We start from the raw sequence: 18,381 nt of genomic DNA on the forward strand, positions 1-18,381 counted from the left end.
CAAAAAACAAACAACCTAACAAAAAACTGGGCAAAGGAGATGAAGATATATTTTCCCAAAGAAGACAATGACCAATTTTGTTTTTTTAAAAAAGGAATGCAGCATAAATTAACTACTTGTTATTGATCAGTCATTAAGTCATGTCTGACTCTTTGCAACCCCATGGACTGCAGCATACCAGACTTCCCTGTCCTACTATACTTCAATTTAAAATAAAATTTTAAAAAATGCAAGCACACACACAAGTCTACAATATTGATGGTGACCATCTTCAGGTGGAAAGATTGAGTCTTGAATTTTTGTTGTTATTGCTTCTTCAAATCATCTGAAATTTGCTACCAGGAGGACATATTCCTTTTGTGCTGAGGAAGTGTTGAAAAAAAGAGTTGATTGGCTTGACCGATCCCAGCACTCTTTTGGGTTCTCCCAGTATCTTGATTCTTCAGCCCCAGCTTTGCAGAGCTCAAGGATTCAGAGGCAGCAAAGTAGGACACAGCAACCAAGAGACAGTGGAACTCCACACGTCCAGAGGTTTGTTTAATCTCGTCCGTTGCTCAGAACCTCTCCAGAATCTCACCCAAACAACCAGCAGTGCTGGATACTGCCAGCGTCAATCACTGGTTTCCCAGGACAGCCCTCTGGGTGACTCTCAGAGCAATTTAAGACCTGCACATAATCAACATGGGGCTCCAGAGCATAGGAAGTCAGGAGGGGTGCTCCTCGGGCCTCTGCTCAGTCTGTTCCCCGGGGCTGAAGCCGGGACTGTTAGCAAGCTGCCCTCTCCCCCATCACTCACACCCGGAGGATCACTGGGGAGAGACGCGTCTGGCTGCTCCCCCAAAGCTGCAGAATGAAGCTTCCCTCCCCGGTCAGCATGATGCAGCCTCCACTGACAGCACTGCGACGAGATTTAATGAGTCCTATCAAATCTGGGGCAGAGATTTTCATGAATTTTGAATAGAATGATGGGTTAAAGTCAACTTCTTGTTTGGGACTGAATGATGACAATATTTGAAAAGTCACTTCAGAGCATCTCTAATATGTAGCTGATTATTGCAGTCACCTGGGGAACCTGAAAAATAAGACAGATTTCTGGGCTCTAAAGCCCATCACATGGGCCCCAGTAAGTCAGAGATGCTAGAGGAATTGGCAGGGAGAGTGAAATGATCCTTCTTTTTTCACCCTACACAAGGCAGCATCCTTTGCAATTTTTTTAAGCAAACATGCATTCACTTGGTAATTCAGAAAACATAAGGAAGAAAAAATAAACCATCATGAAAATTATTCCAACAGATTTGACTTTTCAGGTGGGGAATTTAAAGAGCAATCTCACACCCTGAAACTCATCTATTTGGCTGCCTTGAAAAGACAGTGGACAATGCAAGGTTAGTAATTCCTAATTTTAGTACCAGGAATAATCTTCTTCACATGAGCAAGGCACTTTATTTTTTACAGTGGCTCAAGTGGTAAAGAATCTGCCTGCAATGCAGGAGACATAAGAGATGCGAGTTCCATCCCCAGGAAGAGAAGATCCCCTGGAGGAGGAAATGGCAACCCACTCCAGTATTCTTGCCTGGGAAATCCCAGGGACAGAGGAGCCTGATGGGCTACAGTCCATGGGATCACAAAGATTCAGACATGACTGAGCATGTGACGAATGGTGCATTTTTATTTAAATAATAATGCTCAACAGGTAATACAGAAACAACTAGCATCAGAATTCCCAGTGATACTGATCAAAGATCCAGATTTCCTGGGCCCCACCTCCATGCTTATGGAACCAGAAATTCTGGGGATGGGGGACAATATTAGAACATTTTAAACATGCATCCCAAGGGATTCTTGTGCAGAAGGAAATTCAAGAACACCTGGAGAGCATACTGACCCTTCACAGGCATGGCAAATAGGACCACTTACTTGCCCAAGGTCACATGGGGTGAACTGGGAGATGCTTCCCGCTACCCCACTTTCCAAGAACCCGCAAAACCACAGGGTGGCACAACTGCCCGTGAGTTTGCTGGAATCAGATCCCGTAAAGTTTCCCTAGCTCACACAGAAGTTTCTTCCAAGTGACAGCGACCAAGCATCTGAGGAGGAAGACAAACGATAAGGAAGCTCTTTCTCCCCAACACAGCATGAGCCAGATTCTTCCAGAAATTATACTTCGCTTGGACTATGAGGAAGTCTTTTCAGATGCACCATGGGGAATGTTTTCTGGAAGGTGGGTTCTCCAAGGTGACCTAACCCCTCATGCGGTCAGTTCTGGGAGTCCAAACTCAACAGGACGATGAGATGTGCGTGCGCTTGGCAGGAAGCATGGCGGCAAGTCGCACAGCTTAGGAATGGGTCAGGGCCGCAGGAACACGGGCGCCTCGCCGCCCGAGCCGCAGCCGGGGCCGCATGCGCCAGGCACGCGACTGCCTGCGTGGTCACGCGCCAGTGCAGCAGCAGAATATTTGGACAAAGTAAAATGCTCTGGCTTCCCTCCCCCAGTTACACTCCAATTAAAAATAAATAAAAAGAAGAAGAAAAGAAATCACCTGCCAACCTTGTAGGACCTCAGCCACCACCGACTTGAAGCTGTGACTGTGGTAGCTCTCCCCACCCACAGGTTATCAGACCTCAGACCTACTGTCCTGATCCGCGGAGGGAGACATTTTCCACCAGCCAGTCCAGATTTGGGGATGGGGGTGGGGTCCTGGAGGCAGAAACACAGTGGAATTATAGAAGATTTTTGAAGAACAGTTTTCCTCGAAAACCTACATGTATAGATTCATAGCTAACCTGCTAAGCTTTTCAGGAAGCTGTGCGCAAGTTCACAAAAAGTGGAGAAAGTTTCCTTCACCTTCCAACTCCAGGGTCACTGGGGACTTTTCACAGACTGGATGGAACCAGACACCTGAGCTCCGAACAATGAGCTCTGAAGGATGCTGAGTCATCAGACTGACCAGGGGCACACAGGCCTCAGGCCCCAGCGTACCAGAACCAAAGACATTATTTTTTTTTGGGGGGGGGGGGCTCGTTTATCTTAAAAACTTATTTTATATTGGAGTATAACAAAATAACAATGCTGTGACAGTTTCAGGTAAACAGCAGAGCGGTGTACATTTACCCATCCGCCCCCAAATTCCCCGAACAGGCCATCACAGAACGTGGAGCAGAGTTTCCTGTGCTATACAGTAGGTCCTTGTTGACTATCCATTTTAAATACAGCAGTTAAATTCACATTTTGAGGAAAAAATAGAGTTTGCAGGAATTGCTGCTACTGTAATAAATAATTACAATAATCAATTTATCATTAAACCACTAAATCTCTTTATAACAAGATATCTAAGCCTGAACAGATGATCTTATATTTTAACCAAAATAAAGTTCCAAAAGAAATACAAATCTTTTCTATGGCATTCCTTAAAAAAACAGTCTAAGATATTTATTTTTGGGGCAAAAAGAAAGTTTAGGAATGTCTCCTCTTTGTGATGACTTTGTTGTTGTTCAGTTGTGTCCAACTCTTTGCCATCCTATGGACTGCAGCACGCCAGGCCTCCGTCCTTTGCTATCTCCCAGAGTTTGCTCAAGTTCTGTCCACTGAGTTGGTGATGCTATCTAGCCATCCCATTCTCTGCCACCCCCTTCTTTTGCCTTCAATCTTTCCCAGCATTGGGACAAAACATTCTTTAGAAATAAGAAATGACAGAGAAGATTTAGGAAAGGAAGTCTGTCTCTTCTATCACTAACCTGTGAGGCACTTTTCTGCAAAGTAGGCAAAGGAATTTTTTTTTAATCTTCTTTTTTGTTGATATCTATTTTTATTCTTTTTAAAAAAATTAAAAAAAATTTTTAAATTGGACTATAGTTGATTCACAATGTTGTGTTAGGTTCAGGTATGCAGCAAAGTGATTCAGCTATACACATACATGAATCTATGCTTTTTCAGATTCTTAGCCCTAACCCTTTTAAGTTAACACAAAATACTGAATGTAGTTCCTTGTGCTACACATTCAGCCTTTGTTGGTTTTCTGTTTTATTCATAGCATTGTATATATGTTAATTCCAAGCTCCTAATTTATTTCTGCCCATACCTATTTTTGAAGGAAAGGGATTTTTTTTTAACCAAAGATACTTTCATCAGAAGGTTGTCATAATATGCTTGTTAGAATATGACAGTTTACTGTCTTCTGCTAGAAAATTATGGAAATATAAAAGTAATTCTATGCTGTCTATGACAGATGTGGCACTCCTGCAATAGTACAGTGTACAACCCCCACAACTGTACATGGGCAGCCCTGTATCATTCTTCATCATTTTAATAGCACTTGACCTCGAAAGAATATTATAGTGAAAGCAATGAGGAGGTCACATACAGTAGGTTGCTGTTTCAAAGCTCTTAGATTGTTGGACTCAGCAAACATGAACCCCACACTCTGCTTTTCAGACTGCAGGATTTCCACCCAGAAAGTGAAGCAGCATTCACAAAGAGGTCTGCAACTTGTAGCAATGATGAAGGGCAGATTCAGCATTTATAGAATATGTGGCATGCAGCAGGTGCACAAGAAGGTGCGATTGTTTACTGAGTAGAAAATGGATGTGCTCAAACCCCAAGAGAAGGCCCCTGCCTTATTTCCTAACAAACATGGCCTTTCTCAGAAAATCATGGAAGACTTTTGTGATTCTCGCCAACGTCAACACGTGGCATTGTGCCAACTTCTAGTAGTAAGGGAGGATCTGGTATTTTTTCATTTTTAAAAACCAGTTCAATCAAGGAAAAGGCAATTTTGCAAACTAGGACTTTTTAATGGCTCTTATAGATTCCATAACCTGAAGATCCAATACTTTTGCCACCTGATGCGAAGAGTCAAATCACTGGAAAAGACCCTGATGCTGGGAAAGATTGAGGGCAGGAGGAAAAGGGGGCGACAGAGGATGAGATGGTTGGATGGCATCACCTACTCAATGGACATGAGTTTGAGCAAGCTCCAGGAGATGGTGAAGGACAGGGAAGCCTGGCGTGCTGCAGTTCATGGGGTCACAAAGAGTCAGACACGACAGAGCAACTGAACAGCAAATGGATCCTATAGTTTCCTTTACGAATACTCATAAAATACTGTCTCATCTTCTCACAAGTGGGTAAAAGGACAAAGTCCTAGCTCCCCAGAGATGAGCCCCAGGTGCTTCTGAAGTTGCTTCTAAAGGCTGAAGCCCCGCAGGGCCTCCGGTTCTGAGGCTGAATCCTTAGGCAGAGGGAGCTGGACGTGGCTTCCTTCCAAGTCTGGACACAGTGCCCGTGAATTACAGAAAGCGGGTTTCTCCTCTCCCCAGAGAGAGGGCACCAGACTATTCCAGCAGCATGTCTCTCCCAATCAAGCTAATGGAGAAACAGAAGGGCAGAATCCAGTACCAGTACACGTTCTGACACTGCCCGTGGTTCAGAAAGTCATGCTGATGTAAAGGGGCTGGGATCTTCACAACAGAATCCTTTTACCTGCAGAGAACTTGCCTCGGCGCCCAGAGAGAGAGGAGGAAAAACACAACACTTGAACAGAAACCAGGATCGATTTCCCTCCTTCCCACTTGATTGTCATGTCAAAAGCAAAGAGATTTTACCATTTGTTTTTTCTTGGGTTTGGATTGAATTTGTTTTTATCCTTGCACATTACTTCTTTGACCACATGCTTCTTATGCCTGGAGTTGCTGTTTTTTTTTTTTTTTTTTTTTACTGTGGCTGGGGTGTGGTGAGAGAAAAAACATGATACCTTTTCACTGCAGTGTTAAAAAACGCTCACACTCAAAGTGAAAGCCAAGCTATTTTTAAATGAAACACTCATGACCGCATGTGTTTCTAAATAGCGAAGGAACTGAGAAGAAAAGAGCTGTACACAACTCACAAAGGAAGCTGGGTCCGTTCGTGTAAACTCAGAACATGATCAAAGCCCCCTGACCCCAGCCCGAGGGCAGAATCACGCTATTGAAAACAGGATAACCATCCAGTCAGAACCGTGGGCTGCAGACTACAAAATGAGGAAAAATTGTGTTATTTCACTCAGGGCCTACAGGTACCTCCTGACCTGAGGATTTAGTGGAGATGCAGTCCTTAAATTCCGTAGCCAAAGGTAACAGCCCTCTTTCTTGTGTGGTAACACCCTAGCCCAGGTGATAAAGCTGTATCCTTGCCAGGGGATGGCCATTTTGATACACAGACACCAGAACCCGTTTTCAGCTTGATGAGCTGCAGCCTCGCTGAATGCACAGGTCAGGGGGCTCCCCTGACTTCCAGAAATGGGCAGCAGGCCTGCTCTTGCTTGCATCATCCCCTTCCCTCTGGAAGGCTAGGAAAGAAACCCGCCAACAGACAGATCATCTCAAGACATGTTTTCCTCTTGTCCTGAAGGAAAAGAAAGGAATGCAAAAACAGCGACCGCCCGCATTCATCACCCTGCATTTTCTTCCCCCTATTGATCGCACCCTGACATCCAAGCTGAAACACGACAACACGGCAAACGAAAGCAGAGAAAAAAAAACAACAAAACACTAGCCAGAGAGACACTGCCCTCAACTCTCAGGCGCGACAGTTGCTTGTCCGAGTTCCTCATCCTCCCAGGGACTAGCAGACCGAAACCCTCGGCGGTTTCCTCAAAAACCCAGCCCCTGGAAAGTCAGAGGGTCAACATTCATGTTCTCAAGGTAACCCCGTGGGAGATAAAGACTTCCTTAGCTCAGTGCCTATGACGATACATTTCCTCCATTAAATAAATATCAACAATTAGACCAAAAAATTGTTGAGAAAGCCTTCTACTCTTGGATGGATTTTAAACGTACTTTCCAGCCTCCTAGAAATTGCTCGCATCTTGGATCCTCCTGAATATATTCCCCCATTCTCTCTCTCTCACACACACACTTTATTAAGCCGAACACTGTCTTCTGAAGCCAAATGCCAAGTGCACTGAGACGCAGGCCCTACAATCGCTGGAGAAGGAGCGCTTCAGCCATACCATAAAGAAAATCAAGCTGCTACTACACCTTTATTTCAGGAGAAATGCTGACGAAATGAGGCCTATCACCGTTTCTTTCCCCACAAGGCGCCGCCTTCGTGGTGACTCACCTCCGTCTCAGGCCGGGTCTCCCCCCGCTCCTCGAGGTGTGGTCCCCCCGCAGCCCTTCCGCGGCCTTCTCGGCACAGCGCGGAGTCTCGGGCAGATTGCGCGCAGGCCTCGTGCTTCCTGCCCCGGGCTCCCCACGTCAGAACAGGGAGGATCGTAAACGAGTGCTTGGACTCGAGGATCACTGCAAAGAAAACAGCTGCGCCTGAATGGGTTGAGGCTGTAAGGATCACCTGGGGATCTGGTTCAACTGTCTGAAGCCCAGACGCTATTCTGGTGCAGGAGGTCTTCGGGTTTTCTTTCAAGATACAGCCTCGTAGACTCTACTGTGTCCGTGAACCGTGCGGGTGGGAGGGGCAGAAGACCTTGTTAAAGACGCAGACGCTGATTCAGCAGGTCTGGGGGAGCCTGGACCCTCCCTGGGTTCCCTAAGAAGCCTCTGTGATAAGGGCGCTATTGGTCCATAGAAATACACTTATTTTTTAGCTTTTTATTTTGTATTGGGATATAGCTGATTAACAAACAATGCTGTGATAGTTTCAAGTGAACAGAGAAGGGACTCAGCCAGGCATGTGCATGTACCCGTTCTCCTCCAAACTCCTCTCCCTCCAGGCTGCCGCGTAACTGACCAGCCTTCCCTGCGGGCTGCAGACAGAGGGTTTAAGCAGTGAAGGTGGACTGGTAAAGCCCACGACCCTCGGTCAGAAGAGGAAGTGGACCACACTTTTAGACCTCTGTTGCTCCTTGTGAGGTTTCTAGCTGTGTTTACTGTCTAGGGAGCTCTAAAAAGAGCAGCCGTCACCACTTCTATAAACTAAGTACCTAGCAAAGCATGTAACACGTTATAAGGATAGTTTAAACAATATTGGTTGAAGAGATTTATTCCAAGAGTAAAAGCAGTAACTTGCTAAAGAAGAAAGAGACACTCAGCTATCCAGGTATCTAGAAACCAAAAAGAATGGGGAAAACATCTGTAAATCCAAAAATGGAAAACAAGAAAGAGTTAAAACAAAATTTTAACAAGATAACCAGGCTCTAACAGAGTTCAAGACCACAAGGAACCCCCCAAAAGCATGTGGAATCAAGGAAATCCTACGCACAAGCTCCTTTCCTTCAGTTTCATTTTCATCGGATTCTATCTTGGGAAAATGCTTGCTACAGAAAACTGCTTGCTTTTGCTGATCAATAGATCAAGGAACAGTCAAAGGAGATAAGGAACATCTAGGAAGGGAGTGCACTGGCATTAATAAATGCAGACAGGCCAATGTGAACACTGTGCTCAATTACCATTTCTGTGGACCGAGCAATTTCTGAAAAGTATTTTCAAGCCTAAGGAGCATCTGGCTCCATTTATGGGAATACTCTGACGCCACTGCCTCCCAATTTTCACCCGGCCCACTCAATCCTCTTCCTTTTACCGTTCCAATCTTAATACCCTCCCTACTGCCCTGCTTGGCCTGTGTGCCTGCTGCAAGCTAAGTCACTTCAGCGTGTCTGACTCTTTGCGACCCCATGGACTATATATAGCCCGCCAGGCTCCTCTGTTCATGGGATTCTCCAGGCAAGAATACTGGAGTGGGTTGCCATGCCCTCCTCTAGGGGATCTTCCCAATCCAGGGATCAAACCCAGGTCTCCCGCATTGCAGGTGGATTCTTAACCATCCGAGCCACCAGGGAAGCCCTTAGGAATTCAAGTCAAACCCTTTGCCAGTGTTCTTCTAGGTTTAGAAAAATAAGGGCAAGCCCCAAAGCTTGGCCATAAGTCAGTTTATAATAGATACTCTACATCAGTCTACTTTGCTAAGCACCAAACTTTCTCTGTCTTATCATAGGTATCTCTTGGAAATTCCCAATACTCTTAAGCCATTTTGCCAAAACAATGACTAACAGCATATTTATTCAGGTACAGTTCACCCTTTTGCAATGTAGAGACACAAACCCTGCACACACAGAGCTATGGGGAAGGTCACGTGAGACCAAGCACATCTGCAGAGGATGCAGTTTAGGTGCAAGTCCCGTGTGCAAGGCTGTTTCCCATGTTACACAGTCACAGAGGAGGGAAGATCTTTGACGGAACGCCAGCTGGGGGATAACTTGCCAAGCAAACATTGCGATCCACTGCCAACATCTCCAGATAACTCTTCTCGGAAAGAGAATCTCTTCCTGTGATGAACGAACGTTTTGACGTGGTGATTAATCACAATTATGCTGGGGGAGCTGCCTGCAGTTCTCCTCCCACAGAATCCTACAAGAGCCTCCCCAATGCCACAGACTACAAAAGGGCGCACCCAAATTTGTTTTAATTGACAACTGACCAGGAAATTGAGCCAAACCTCCAGAGGAGACATCTGTCATTATAGTTTCTCCTAAAAAGAAATGGGGCTTCCGCTTGCCCATTAGTGCTGAGTAAAGGGCAGAACTCTTCCTCAAGTCTGTTGCTTGAAAATATTGATCTTTATTTGCATCATCACTCATTCATTCACTGAGCCCTTCATGATGCTTCAGTGAATCTTTTAAAACTTAACTTCCTAACAGTAAGTTATTCTGAAAGAAGATTTTACTAAGTTCATTGATCCTCTTTTGCCAAGCTCGCAACTCCTGAATCTGGACAAATTAAACATGGTAAAGATTTCCTATGCCAGCTGAGGGACATTCTCTAGAAATCCAGAAAGCTTTTCTTCAGCTCCAAGACCAAGAAATGAAAGAAAGAAAGAAAGGACAGGGGTGAGGGAGGGAGAGAGGGTTGGTAAGAGAGAGGGAATAAATCATGTAAGATCCATATTTCCAAAACTGAAAGGACCAAACAATTCAACTAACATATATTAATCTTTATTCTGTAACAGAGACATAAATAACTTTATGAATTCATATGACCTGTACAAAAGACAAAATAAGATATTACACTAAGTTCAGATATGGAATATTTGGATTCACTATTAGCTGAACAGATAAATCTAAACAATCTTAGGAGTTAAGGCAAAAACCAGATGATACTTCAAACACAACAGAAGGTTTGAAAAATAGGTATAATTAAAAACAAGGGCATCCCATCTCCAGTTAATAAAGTAGTCATGTCTGAGGAAAAAAAAATCCCTTAGGTTTTAATAAAGTGGCTATTATCAATCATGTTAATTAAAATGAGCAATAAAGTATAAGATTTCCCATGGAGGAGAGCTGTTTTGTGCAGGTTTGAGGATTGAGCACTGAAGAATTCGGATATGCAACTTTTTCTGTGTTAGATTTATGATCTATTCTTCCTACTAGAAAATATAATTTGGAAAATATGACTCTTTCACATATATAATTAAAATACAACTATGAAGCATTCTTTTTTTTTTTAAGGGAAGTCGTGTGGGTGATCTCATAGAGTAAATTTGCGGGCAAGCCATTACCCTATTTGTCGAGAAGACACAGAGTCAGAAATTACCTTAAGAGAACCAAACAAACTAATCTCAAAGGAATAAAAACAAGTGTAACCAGTATATGGACACAGCACACAATTCTTTGGCAGGATCACACGAATCATTGATTGAAGTCAGAACTTTATATATATAGAGTTCTCTAATTATCAGACCCGGTTGCCGGTCTTTGAAAACTGACTAAATAAAATGCCACATCTGCAACAAATTCAGTGATTCCAGGAAATTAAACTCAGAATAAACCTTGCAGACAGCTTTGAATTGTTACACTGAAGCATAGATGGGTATCAACTGTGTTGAGTCCCAATCCGAGTACACTGAAACACACACAAAAATAATCTGTGGAGCTCGGTACTGGTTCAGACAGGCCTAGCATCCTTACAGAGAATCCACATTCGCCCATGAGAAACCAGTGAAAGACATGAATCCCGTGAAGCGGAAGTGATCCTTAGGAAGTCGGGGCAGGCCGCCCCTCCCCGGACGAGCATCACGGAGACCTCGAATCCTATAGGGGGAACACCAGGAAGCCAGAGAACGTGGAGTACTGCCAGCCTCCGACCAAGTTACCTTTCTCCAGTTTTAGGTAAACCTTATCCTCCTTATCCAGGTAGAGCAGGACCCCGTTCGTGGCAGCCTCACGTGTCACGTCTTTATCCCCGGCGAAGGCAGATATGACTGGTTTTCCGTTTAACATCAGGTTAACCTATAAGGAAGAAAACAAGACACCGAAGAGCTCTCTCTAAAGTCAAATGAATGAATGAATGAATGAAACAGATTCACGGTTATAGAGAACCAACTAGGGTTACCAGCGAGGGGAAGGAAGGGGGAAGGAAAGACAGGGGGAGGGGATTAGGAGGTAACACTGGCTGTGTAGCAAATGAACAGGCTCCAAGGATATATGTGTACAGCACAGGGAGACACAGTCATTATTTTATAATCGCTTTAAATGGAGTGTAATCTATAAAAATATTGAATCGCTATGTTGTTCACCTGAAACTAACAATATTGCGAATCAACTATTCTGCAATAGAAAGAAAGAAACAAGGAAAAGAAGGGAGGGGGGAGTGGGAGGGAAGGAAGGAAGAAAGAAAGCATCTTTCTACAAAACATCTACAAGGGTCCAGGGTCAAGGGAGGAAGCCATGTCTAAGATGATCAACCTGGTAACGTATCTGATGTCCAGTGAATACATCCCTTTCCTTTCAAATTAGCTAGCTGTGACGGCTAGGCTTAGTGTGATCTTACTGAGCTGATCTTTTTAACTTGAAAAAAATTAATTTCTCCCACAAAAATTTCCTTAAATGCTCACAGAAGATCACCATCCATAGAGAAAAATCGAGCCATGTGAAACCTGACTTCCCCTCAGGACATAAATCAGGCCTCCTACTTTATTTATCTCTCATATTCAACAGCAAGTTTTCGGTGAGGACACATGCCTGTGGCTTCCCAGTGCATTAGTGAGAATTACCCCGCCCTTTGCTCTGAGAAGTTCGGGGACAGCAAGGCTCTACTAACATCTCTGCAGGTTGACTGTGCAGCTGAGACATGCATAGTGCTAGATAAACATCAGCTGAAATTATAGAATTTGAGTGTCCACTGTGATTTCTTCTTGTATTTTCCCTGATAAGAAATGTACATTAAAAATAATAATCACTACTACCACTGAAGAGTTTAATGATGGATAATTAGCAACAAATCAAATTTATTACCTTCACTCCATAGTAAAATTTTGATTATACTCCGTCAAATATTACCTAAATTTCTAAATATTGGAGTTTGGGAAAAGCTTTTCCATGGGAGTAGATTTGTTTACTAGATATTCATTCCTTTTATGTCAAAAATTAATATTGAATAAATTATGAGGCTGATCAATTTATCCATTCACTAAGATATGTAAAAGTGGTAGACGTGTAATCTAACATTCATCTGGACACGATGTGACTCAGTGGTAAAGAATCTGCCTGCAATGCAGGAGACGTGGGTTTGATCCCGGGGTTGGGAAGATCCCCTGGAGAATGAAATGGCAACTCACTCCAGTATTCTTGCCTGGAGGATCCTATGGACAGAGGAGCCTGGCGGGCTACAGTCCATGGGGTCACAAGAGTTCATACACAACTTAGCAACTAAACCACCATCACCAATATACAATACAAACATTGAACAGATAATTTAAAAAGTATCCCAGAATTCCATAGACATATACTGGTATTACTGAGTGTCCGCATATTTGAATATTATAGGAATTAGCTCCATCATTGTACTTGAGTGTGAGTTCAAGCTTGTTCCTTAGAAAGCACAGCACAGTATGACAAAACCCACTGAAATGTTGTGAAGTAATTAGCCTCCAACTAATAAAAAAATTAAAAAAAAAAAAAAATATAAGCAATAAAAAAAAAAAAAAAGAAAGCACAGCACAAAATATATTAACTGTGGAATTGCAATTGGTAAGAATTCACTAATTTCAGAGTAACTGAGGATAAACTACTTAGAAGATAAACATAGCATATCCTTTCTTTAAAAGTATATTGAATAATTGTTCCTTCAGCAATTTATTTTCTCTTAGTTGTTAACTGCAGTTCATAATTTTTAACAATGACAGCAAATTTGTTTTATTTAGTAGGTACTTGTAAAACTCTAATAGTCTTAGTATTTTTTGTTGTTGTTGTTAAAAATTCAGGTAATTTTTGCACATGCATTAAAAGCAACCAAGGTCTTATAAAGAGATTTGTGCCACTGAATTTTTACTATTTCCTTCCTTCCTCCCTATTTTCTTTTTTAACAAAGAAAAGTAGCTTTAAAAACTATGCTTTTTAAGTGATTTGTTGTTATTAAGGTAATAAGTTCAACTGTGTATTTTTCTATATGCTTCTTGTCACATATTTTTCTACATGCTTCTATGCTTCATAGAAGGCGTTACTGAAATTACATGTTTTAAAAATAAACTACTATGAAGATGGCTATTTTTACAATGATAACACATAAATACTTAAATACATAGCCCACTATAGATAAACAGTGTCATTTCAGAGAGGGAACAGGTCAAAAGACATACCTGTATTGTTTGGCTCTGGTATACTTTAATTACGTGAAAACTGAAACTGTAAATTCCTTTTCTGGGTGCTACAAAGACAGACTCCAGGGTGAAAAAATTACCCACGTTTACTAGAATCTACAAATAAAAAGAATAAACACAGTCAACTATTACAATACTCTCTGTAAATAAAATCAGTGTTCTTCCTTCCCTTTTCTTTTCCTTCCTATTTTCTTTCTTAACAAAGAAAACTAGCTTTAAAAAACCACAGAAAATAAAACATGGAGTTATATTCCCTTTTTCTTTAGTGACTTGGAAAACAGATTTGTATGTTGGAAGGTTGGTCTTTTTAATGTTAGAAGAAAAGAATAAAGTCAGAGCTTTGTATTCATGCCTCGATTTCCAGCAAGGCCGGCTGGCTTTGAACATGTGGGGCTTATAAATACTGGCTGTACCTTCAGAGTCAGAAAAAGGCATCAGCCCCACTTCTACATGCCCACCCTCTGGAGCCTTCACATGTCCAGAGATGGCGTTCCCAGGCCAGCCAATTGCATCCAGGCTCTCTACAGGCCCTCCTGGATGCGCACACAGAGGTCTGGATGCCCCCTCCACCAGGCGGCGTGATCCGTGACACTGAACAGCTGGTGCCCAAGTAATGCGAATGCCTGGCCCTCCTCTGAGCCTCCGCCAAGCCTCAGCTCAGATCCACAGCCACGCGTTCCCTTCCTATGCCACCCAGGTCTTAACTGTAAATATTTTGGCCATGATGGAGCCTTTGCAGGCTGCCAAGGAGTAGAGACTGTGAAACAGGTGGCATTCTCTGTTCTCCCCAGTGTTAGTCAGCATCCGTGCCCTGATCAATTGCCTGCTATTTGTTTAAAAGTTCAAGGGACAAAAAGGAAGACTGAAATAAAGTGCTGGTTCCCAAGAAAACAGCAGTGCATTCTATATTCTGAGATGTTCAGCTTTGTTCTACTGATTATGAAATTAACTCTGCATTTCAATAGATGACCTCTTAAACTAAATGCCACATGTGACAGAGTGAGAGAATGTGTGTGTGTGTGTGTGTGTGCGTATTGGGGATGGGGGTAGCAGGCAGGGTATAACTAAGGTTTCTTCCATTTCTCTCCCAGAAATAAATCTAGAAGTGGCATTCAGAAAAATCAGATGTCCTTACAAAAATACATTTCCGTCATATCAATGGCAATCCGCTACTGTTTCTTTTAAACACTACATTCAGGCTAATATTAAGCCCTTTGCGTAATTCCCTAGACATACTATTACCTGTGAGCAATGTATCATAATATGGTGACGGTCAGGTAGATGTACCACGCTCAACCCCCAACTTAAAATGCATATGTGTATATCATTTTATTCTGCGATTACTCCTTTTTCCAAGTAAGCATCAGATTTCTTTCCCTGACCCTATGATCGACAGTCTTTCAGCAACAGATCACCAGCTATGCAATACTTCCCAACAGAGGTTTTACAAAGATTTCTTTAGGCACATTTAAAATAATTTGAGGTACTTAGCAGGGACTTCCTGAATCAGATGCAAGTAGCATAATTCATTAGCAATAATGGAGCTAGCTGATTAGTGTTGACTACACATAAGACTGAATGTTGACTGTACATTGTAATTAGAGCGCCCAGGCACCTCGAGATTTATTACCAAATGTGTCTTATTGTCTCTAAGATGCAAGAGGACCCAGAACAGGAGAGCAAACCCTTCTCCTCTTCTAAATGACAGAAAGGTCACTGAACATAATGCACTGTACAGAGGACCGTGCAGGGTCCACAGTATTTAATTAATGCACTGAAATACAGACCAGGGGTCGTGCTAGACTTTATTTCCATCAAGATGAAAAATACTGCACCAAAACCCAAAGGGGTTGCTTAATTCTTTTAAAATGATGGCTTTTCCATAGGAAGCCCCAGAGAGGCATTCTCTGTCTTTGACCTGCTGGAGAGTACATTACTTAGTAACAATTAAGTAAGGAAGAGAAATGTCACCTCACCGCTCCCCAGGCACATCCTGCAGCGCCACTTAACCCATGCCCGTGCCCATGAGGCATGCCACTGTGAACCACACACACAGGACTTCAGAATTTAAAAGACTCGGGTGCAGCAGAGGCTGAAATGATCAGCCTGGAGTCTGTTTTCAGTTTTAAGACTCCTTCCTCAGCCGATATCCTGGGGTTTCTCAGCAGCTAGACCCCCGAGCTCCGATCGCGAAGATGAAGCTCCAGTGGCCATCAGTCGCTCCCTGTCCCCTGTCCTCAGCCCCCAGCCCTCTCTCCCCACTACTTCCCGGGTCTCTGAAAGGGCAGGAGCGGGGGACGGAGAAAGGCTTCCTGGCACTTCCCTACAGGAGCTCAGCGCCGCTGCCCATTGCTTCTCTCCTCCTCTCAACTTTTCTCCAAGTAGCGGAGGAGGGCTTTCTGCGGCAGCCGCGCCTGGGACCGAACAGGGGGCGAGATCTGACCCGGGCCCCCGCTGCCGCCTCCGCAGCCCCCTGCGGGGTCTGTGCAGAGTGTGGACCCCTCCCAACCCACCCCGCCCAGGGCTCCCTCTAGGGAGAAGCTTCTCCATCCGGGAGGAACACTATCATCTGTTCGGCCCTGCAAAGAGTCCCCTGCCTGCCGGGGGACTGCCTCCGCGGCCACCGCCAAGGAGTGGAGGCTGGGCGCCAGGCTCGCGCCCAGAGACTGCGAGGTGCAGGGACCAGGACCCGCTGGCTCTGGCAGACCTGTTGCTGCTCAGCGTGTCCCAAGCTCTCCCTGCGGCTCTGCGCTGCCAGCCCCTCTCCCATCGCCCCAGCAGCTCTCCGGAGGCCAGGAGGGAGTGGTGGCGGGCTGGGGCGGGGGAGACCTCAGAAGTTTCACATCCCGACGCACGGAGACGCCAGTGCAGACCAGGCTCCCTGCACCGCAATCAGGGCGGCTCGGCCTGACCAGACGACCCGGGGCTCAGCCGCCTGCACGTCGCCCCTCCCGCTACCCGAGCCCTGGCCTCCCGCGCCCCCGGGGCTCTGACCTGGTCGAAGTAAATGATGCGCGTCTTGTTGCTCATCTCGGACGGCTCGTGGTTGGTGCTGCGCACCGCCGAGAAGGCGACCTTGGAGTTGGCCGCCCGGACCGAGATCCCCAGGGGCGAGGAGGAGGAGCCCTTGGAGTCCGTGGCCGGGTTCGAGTCGCACACCACGAGGCACTTGCCCTCCAGCACGATGGGCTCCGTGTCGTTCTGCGCCCAGACGCGCAGCCCCGGCAGGGTGAGGGCCAGCAGCAGGGCCGGCAGGGCGGCCGGCGGCCGGCGCCCGGGGCCCATGGCGAGCGAGGCTGGGGGCCGCCGCAGCCCGCCGGCGTTCCCTCGCGCCCGCGTGGCCTCCTCCCCGGGACCCCGGCGCTGGGGACGGTGCGGGCGGCTAGATGCACCACGCGGCGGGGCCGGCGGCGGCGCGCACACCTCCGGCAGCTCCGTGGTTTGAAGTCAGAGTTCCCCCTCGCGCTGTCTCGCTGGCTCTGCTACCTTCGTCCTTTAAGGAGCTCATGCAGAACCCCCTCCCCCGCCCTCCTCCGCCCGAGATCAGCCCTGCCTGGGACCCCCGCACCCACCCTTGTTCCTAGACATCTAAGTCGCCGAACCCTCCCGTTCACCCCTCAAAGAGGAAAATGATCAGAAATCCTCACCCCAAACCTAAGCTCCCCCAGGTGAAGCGCGCAGCAGGAAAAACCAAGGGGACTCGGAGAAGCCCCGCGGTCGGGGCCAGGGTCGTCCCGGTTCGTCTCCGGCTGGCGGCGGGGACGGATTACAGAAGCCGAAGGTGTTTCCCGGAGCGGGAAGAACCCGCGGCTGTGTTCATGGCCAGGTCTCTAGCGACTCTCGATCTCGCTTGGTCAAAAAATTCCCCAGAGCTTGGCGTCTCTCGGAAGGCGGCAGGGCGACAGCGGCTAGCCGGGTCCTCAGCAAGGAGGCAAAAATCCGCGGGATCCGCTGCACGGCGACGGGCGGCTGGCCCCAGAGCCCTTGCCCGCCGCCGCCGCGCGCCGCGAGCCCCCGCGCACAACTTTCCGTGTCCTCGCGCAGCCGGGGGGCGCGAGGCGGGCACACGCGCGCTATTTATAGGAGCGCACGCGGGCTGGGCTTGGCTCGCCTCTCAGCCCGCCGACCCCCCGGGAAGGGGAAGACGGCCGGGGACCCTAGCTAAGCAGCTCCCGCCTGGCCTGGAACAGACTCCCGGCACTCGAGGCGCACGGCTCTGCTGGCCGCCGAGGTCTGAGGGCCCCCAGCCCCGGGGGCGCGCGGCACCTAGACTGTGCGAGGGACAGGCGCCCAGCGCCCCGCGCCCGCCCAGCTTCCGCGCCCGCTAGCCCCCTCCTCGGTGCGGGCTGGCGGAGAGGGCCGAGGCGACCCGGGACTTCGCCGCCGAGAGGAGCGCGGCGCTACCAGCCCCGCCCGCGGAGCGAAGGGCGGCAGCGGCGGCGCGCGGCTGGGGACCCAGGGAGGGGCCCGCGCCGCCGGCCCGACCGCGCCCAGCGCAGCGCGGGTCTCGCCAAGCCCGAGGGCCCGGAGACCTCCGGGGAGCCTTGGGGTAAGCCGGAGCCGCTGGGAGCAGGCGCCCGAGGCCTCCTGCTCTGGAAAGGGGGGCCTCACAAGCCTCTGGGTGCACCTTCCCCCCACACCGCCAGTCCATCCCAGGCAAGACCAGGAGAGAAAGGGAGTTAACTCAGCAAGAATCAGTCCTCGGAGCCTTAGCCCTCCAACAGGCAACCCCCCCCCCCCGAGAACACTGCACCTCTCCGTGTGCCGCCCTCGCCCTGTGCCTGCCCAGTGCCATC

General features: G+C 46.8%; 1 protein-coding gene across 3 annotated transcripts; it reads right to left on the bottom strand.

The window, feature by feature from the left end:
- Positions 1-1,651: 1,651 nt before the first annotated feature.
- Positions 1,652-17,887, bottom strand: CBLN4 (cerebellin 4 precursor). Of its 3 annotated transcripts, XM_043480454.1 has the most exons (5): positions 16,661-16,941; positions 16,580-16,615; positions 13,565-13,681; positions 11,081-11,216; positions 1,652-2,698 (listed from the first exon to the last, which is right to left on the bottom strand). In XM_043480454.1, exons 1-5 carry the CDS (start codon positions 16,868-16,870, stop codon positions 2,616-2,618), a joined length of 582 nt encoding a protein of 193 aa, XP_043336389.1. In that variant the 5' UTR covers positions 16,871-16,941; the 3' UTR covers positions 1,652-2,615. The 3 variants fall into 3 exon arrangements, with proteins under 3 accessions (XP_043336389.1, XP_043336387.1, XP_043336388.1); XM_043480452.1 differs by having other exon boundaries at positions 16,580-16,941; XM_043480453.1 differs by lacking the exon at positions 1,652-2,698 and having other exon boundaries at positions 9,908-11,216; positions 16,580-17,887.
- Positions 17,888-18,381: the final 494 nt, after the last annotated feature.

Source organism: Cervus canadensis, chromosome 10, assembly GCF_019320065.1.
Source record: "Cervus canadensis isolate Bull #8, Minnesota chromosome 10, ASM1932006v1, whole genome shotgun sequence".
NCBI classification, from domain to species: domain Eukaryota; kingdom Metazoa; phylum Chordata; class Mammalia; order Artiodactyla; family Cervidae; genus Cervus; species Cervus canadensis.

Coding starts and splice junctions, on each gene's coding strand:
- CBLN4 (XM_043480452.1), bottom strand. CDS start 16,870: ATGGGCCCCGGGCGCCGGCCGCCGGCCGCCCTGCCGGCCCTGCTGCTG. Junction 13,682..16,579: donor GCATCATTTACTTCGACCAG/GTCAGAGCCCCG, acceptor TTTTATTTGTAG/ATTCTAGTAAACGTGGGTAA. Junction 2,699..11,080: donor TTACCTAAAACTGGAGAAAG/GTAACTTGGTCG, acceptor TTCTGCCTCCAG/GACCCCACCCCCATCCCCAA.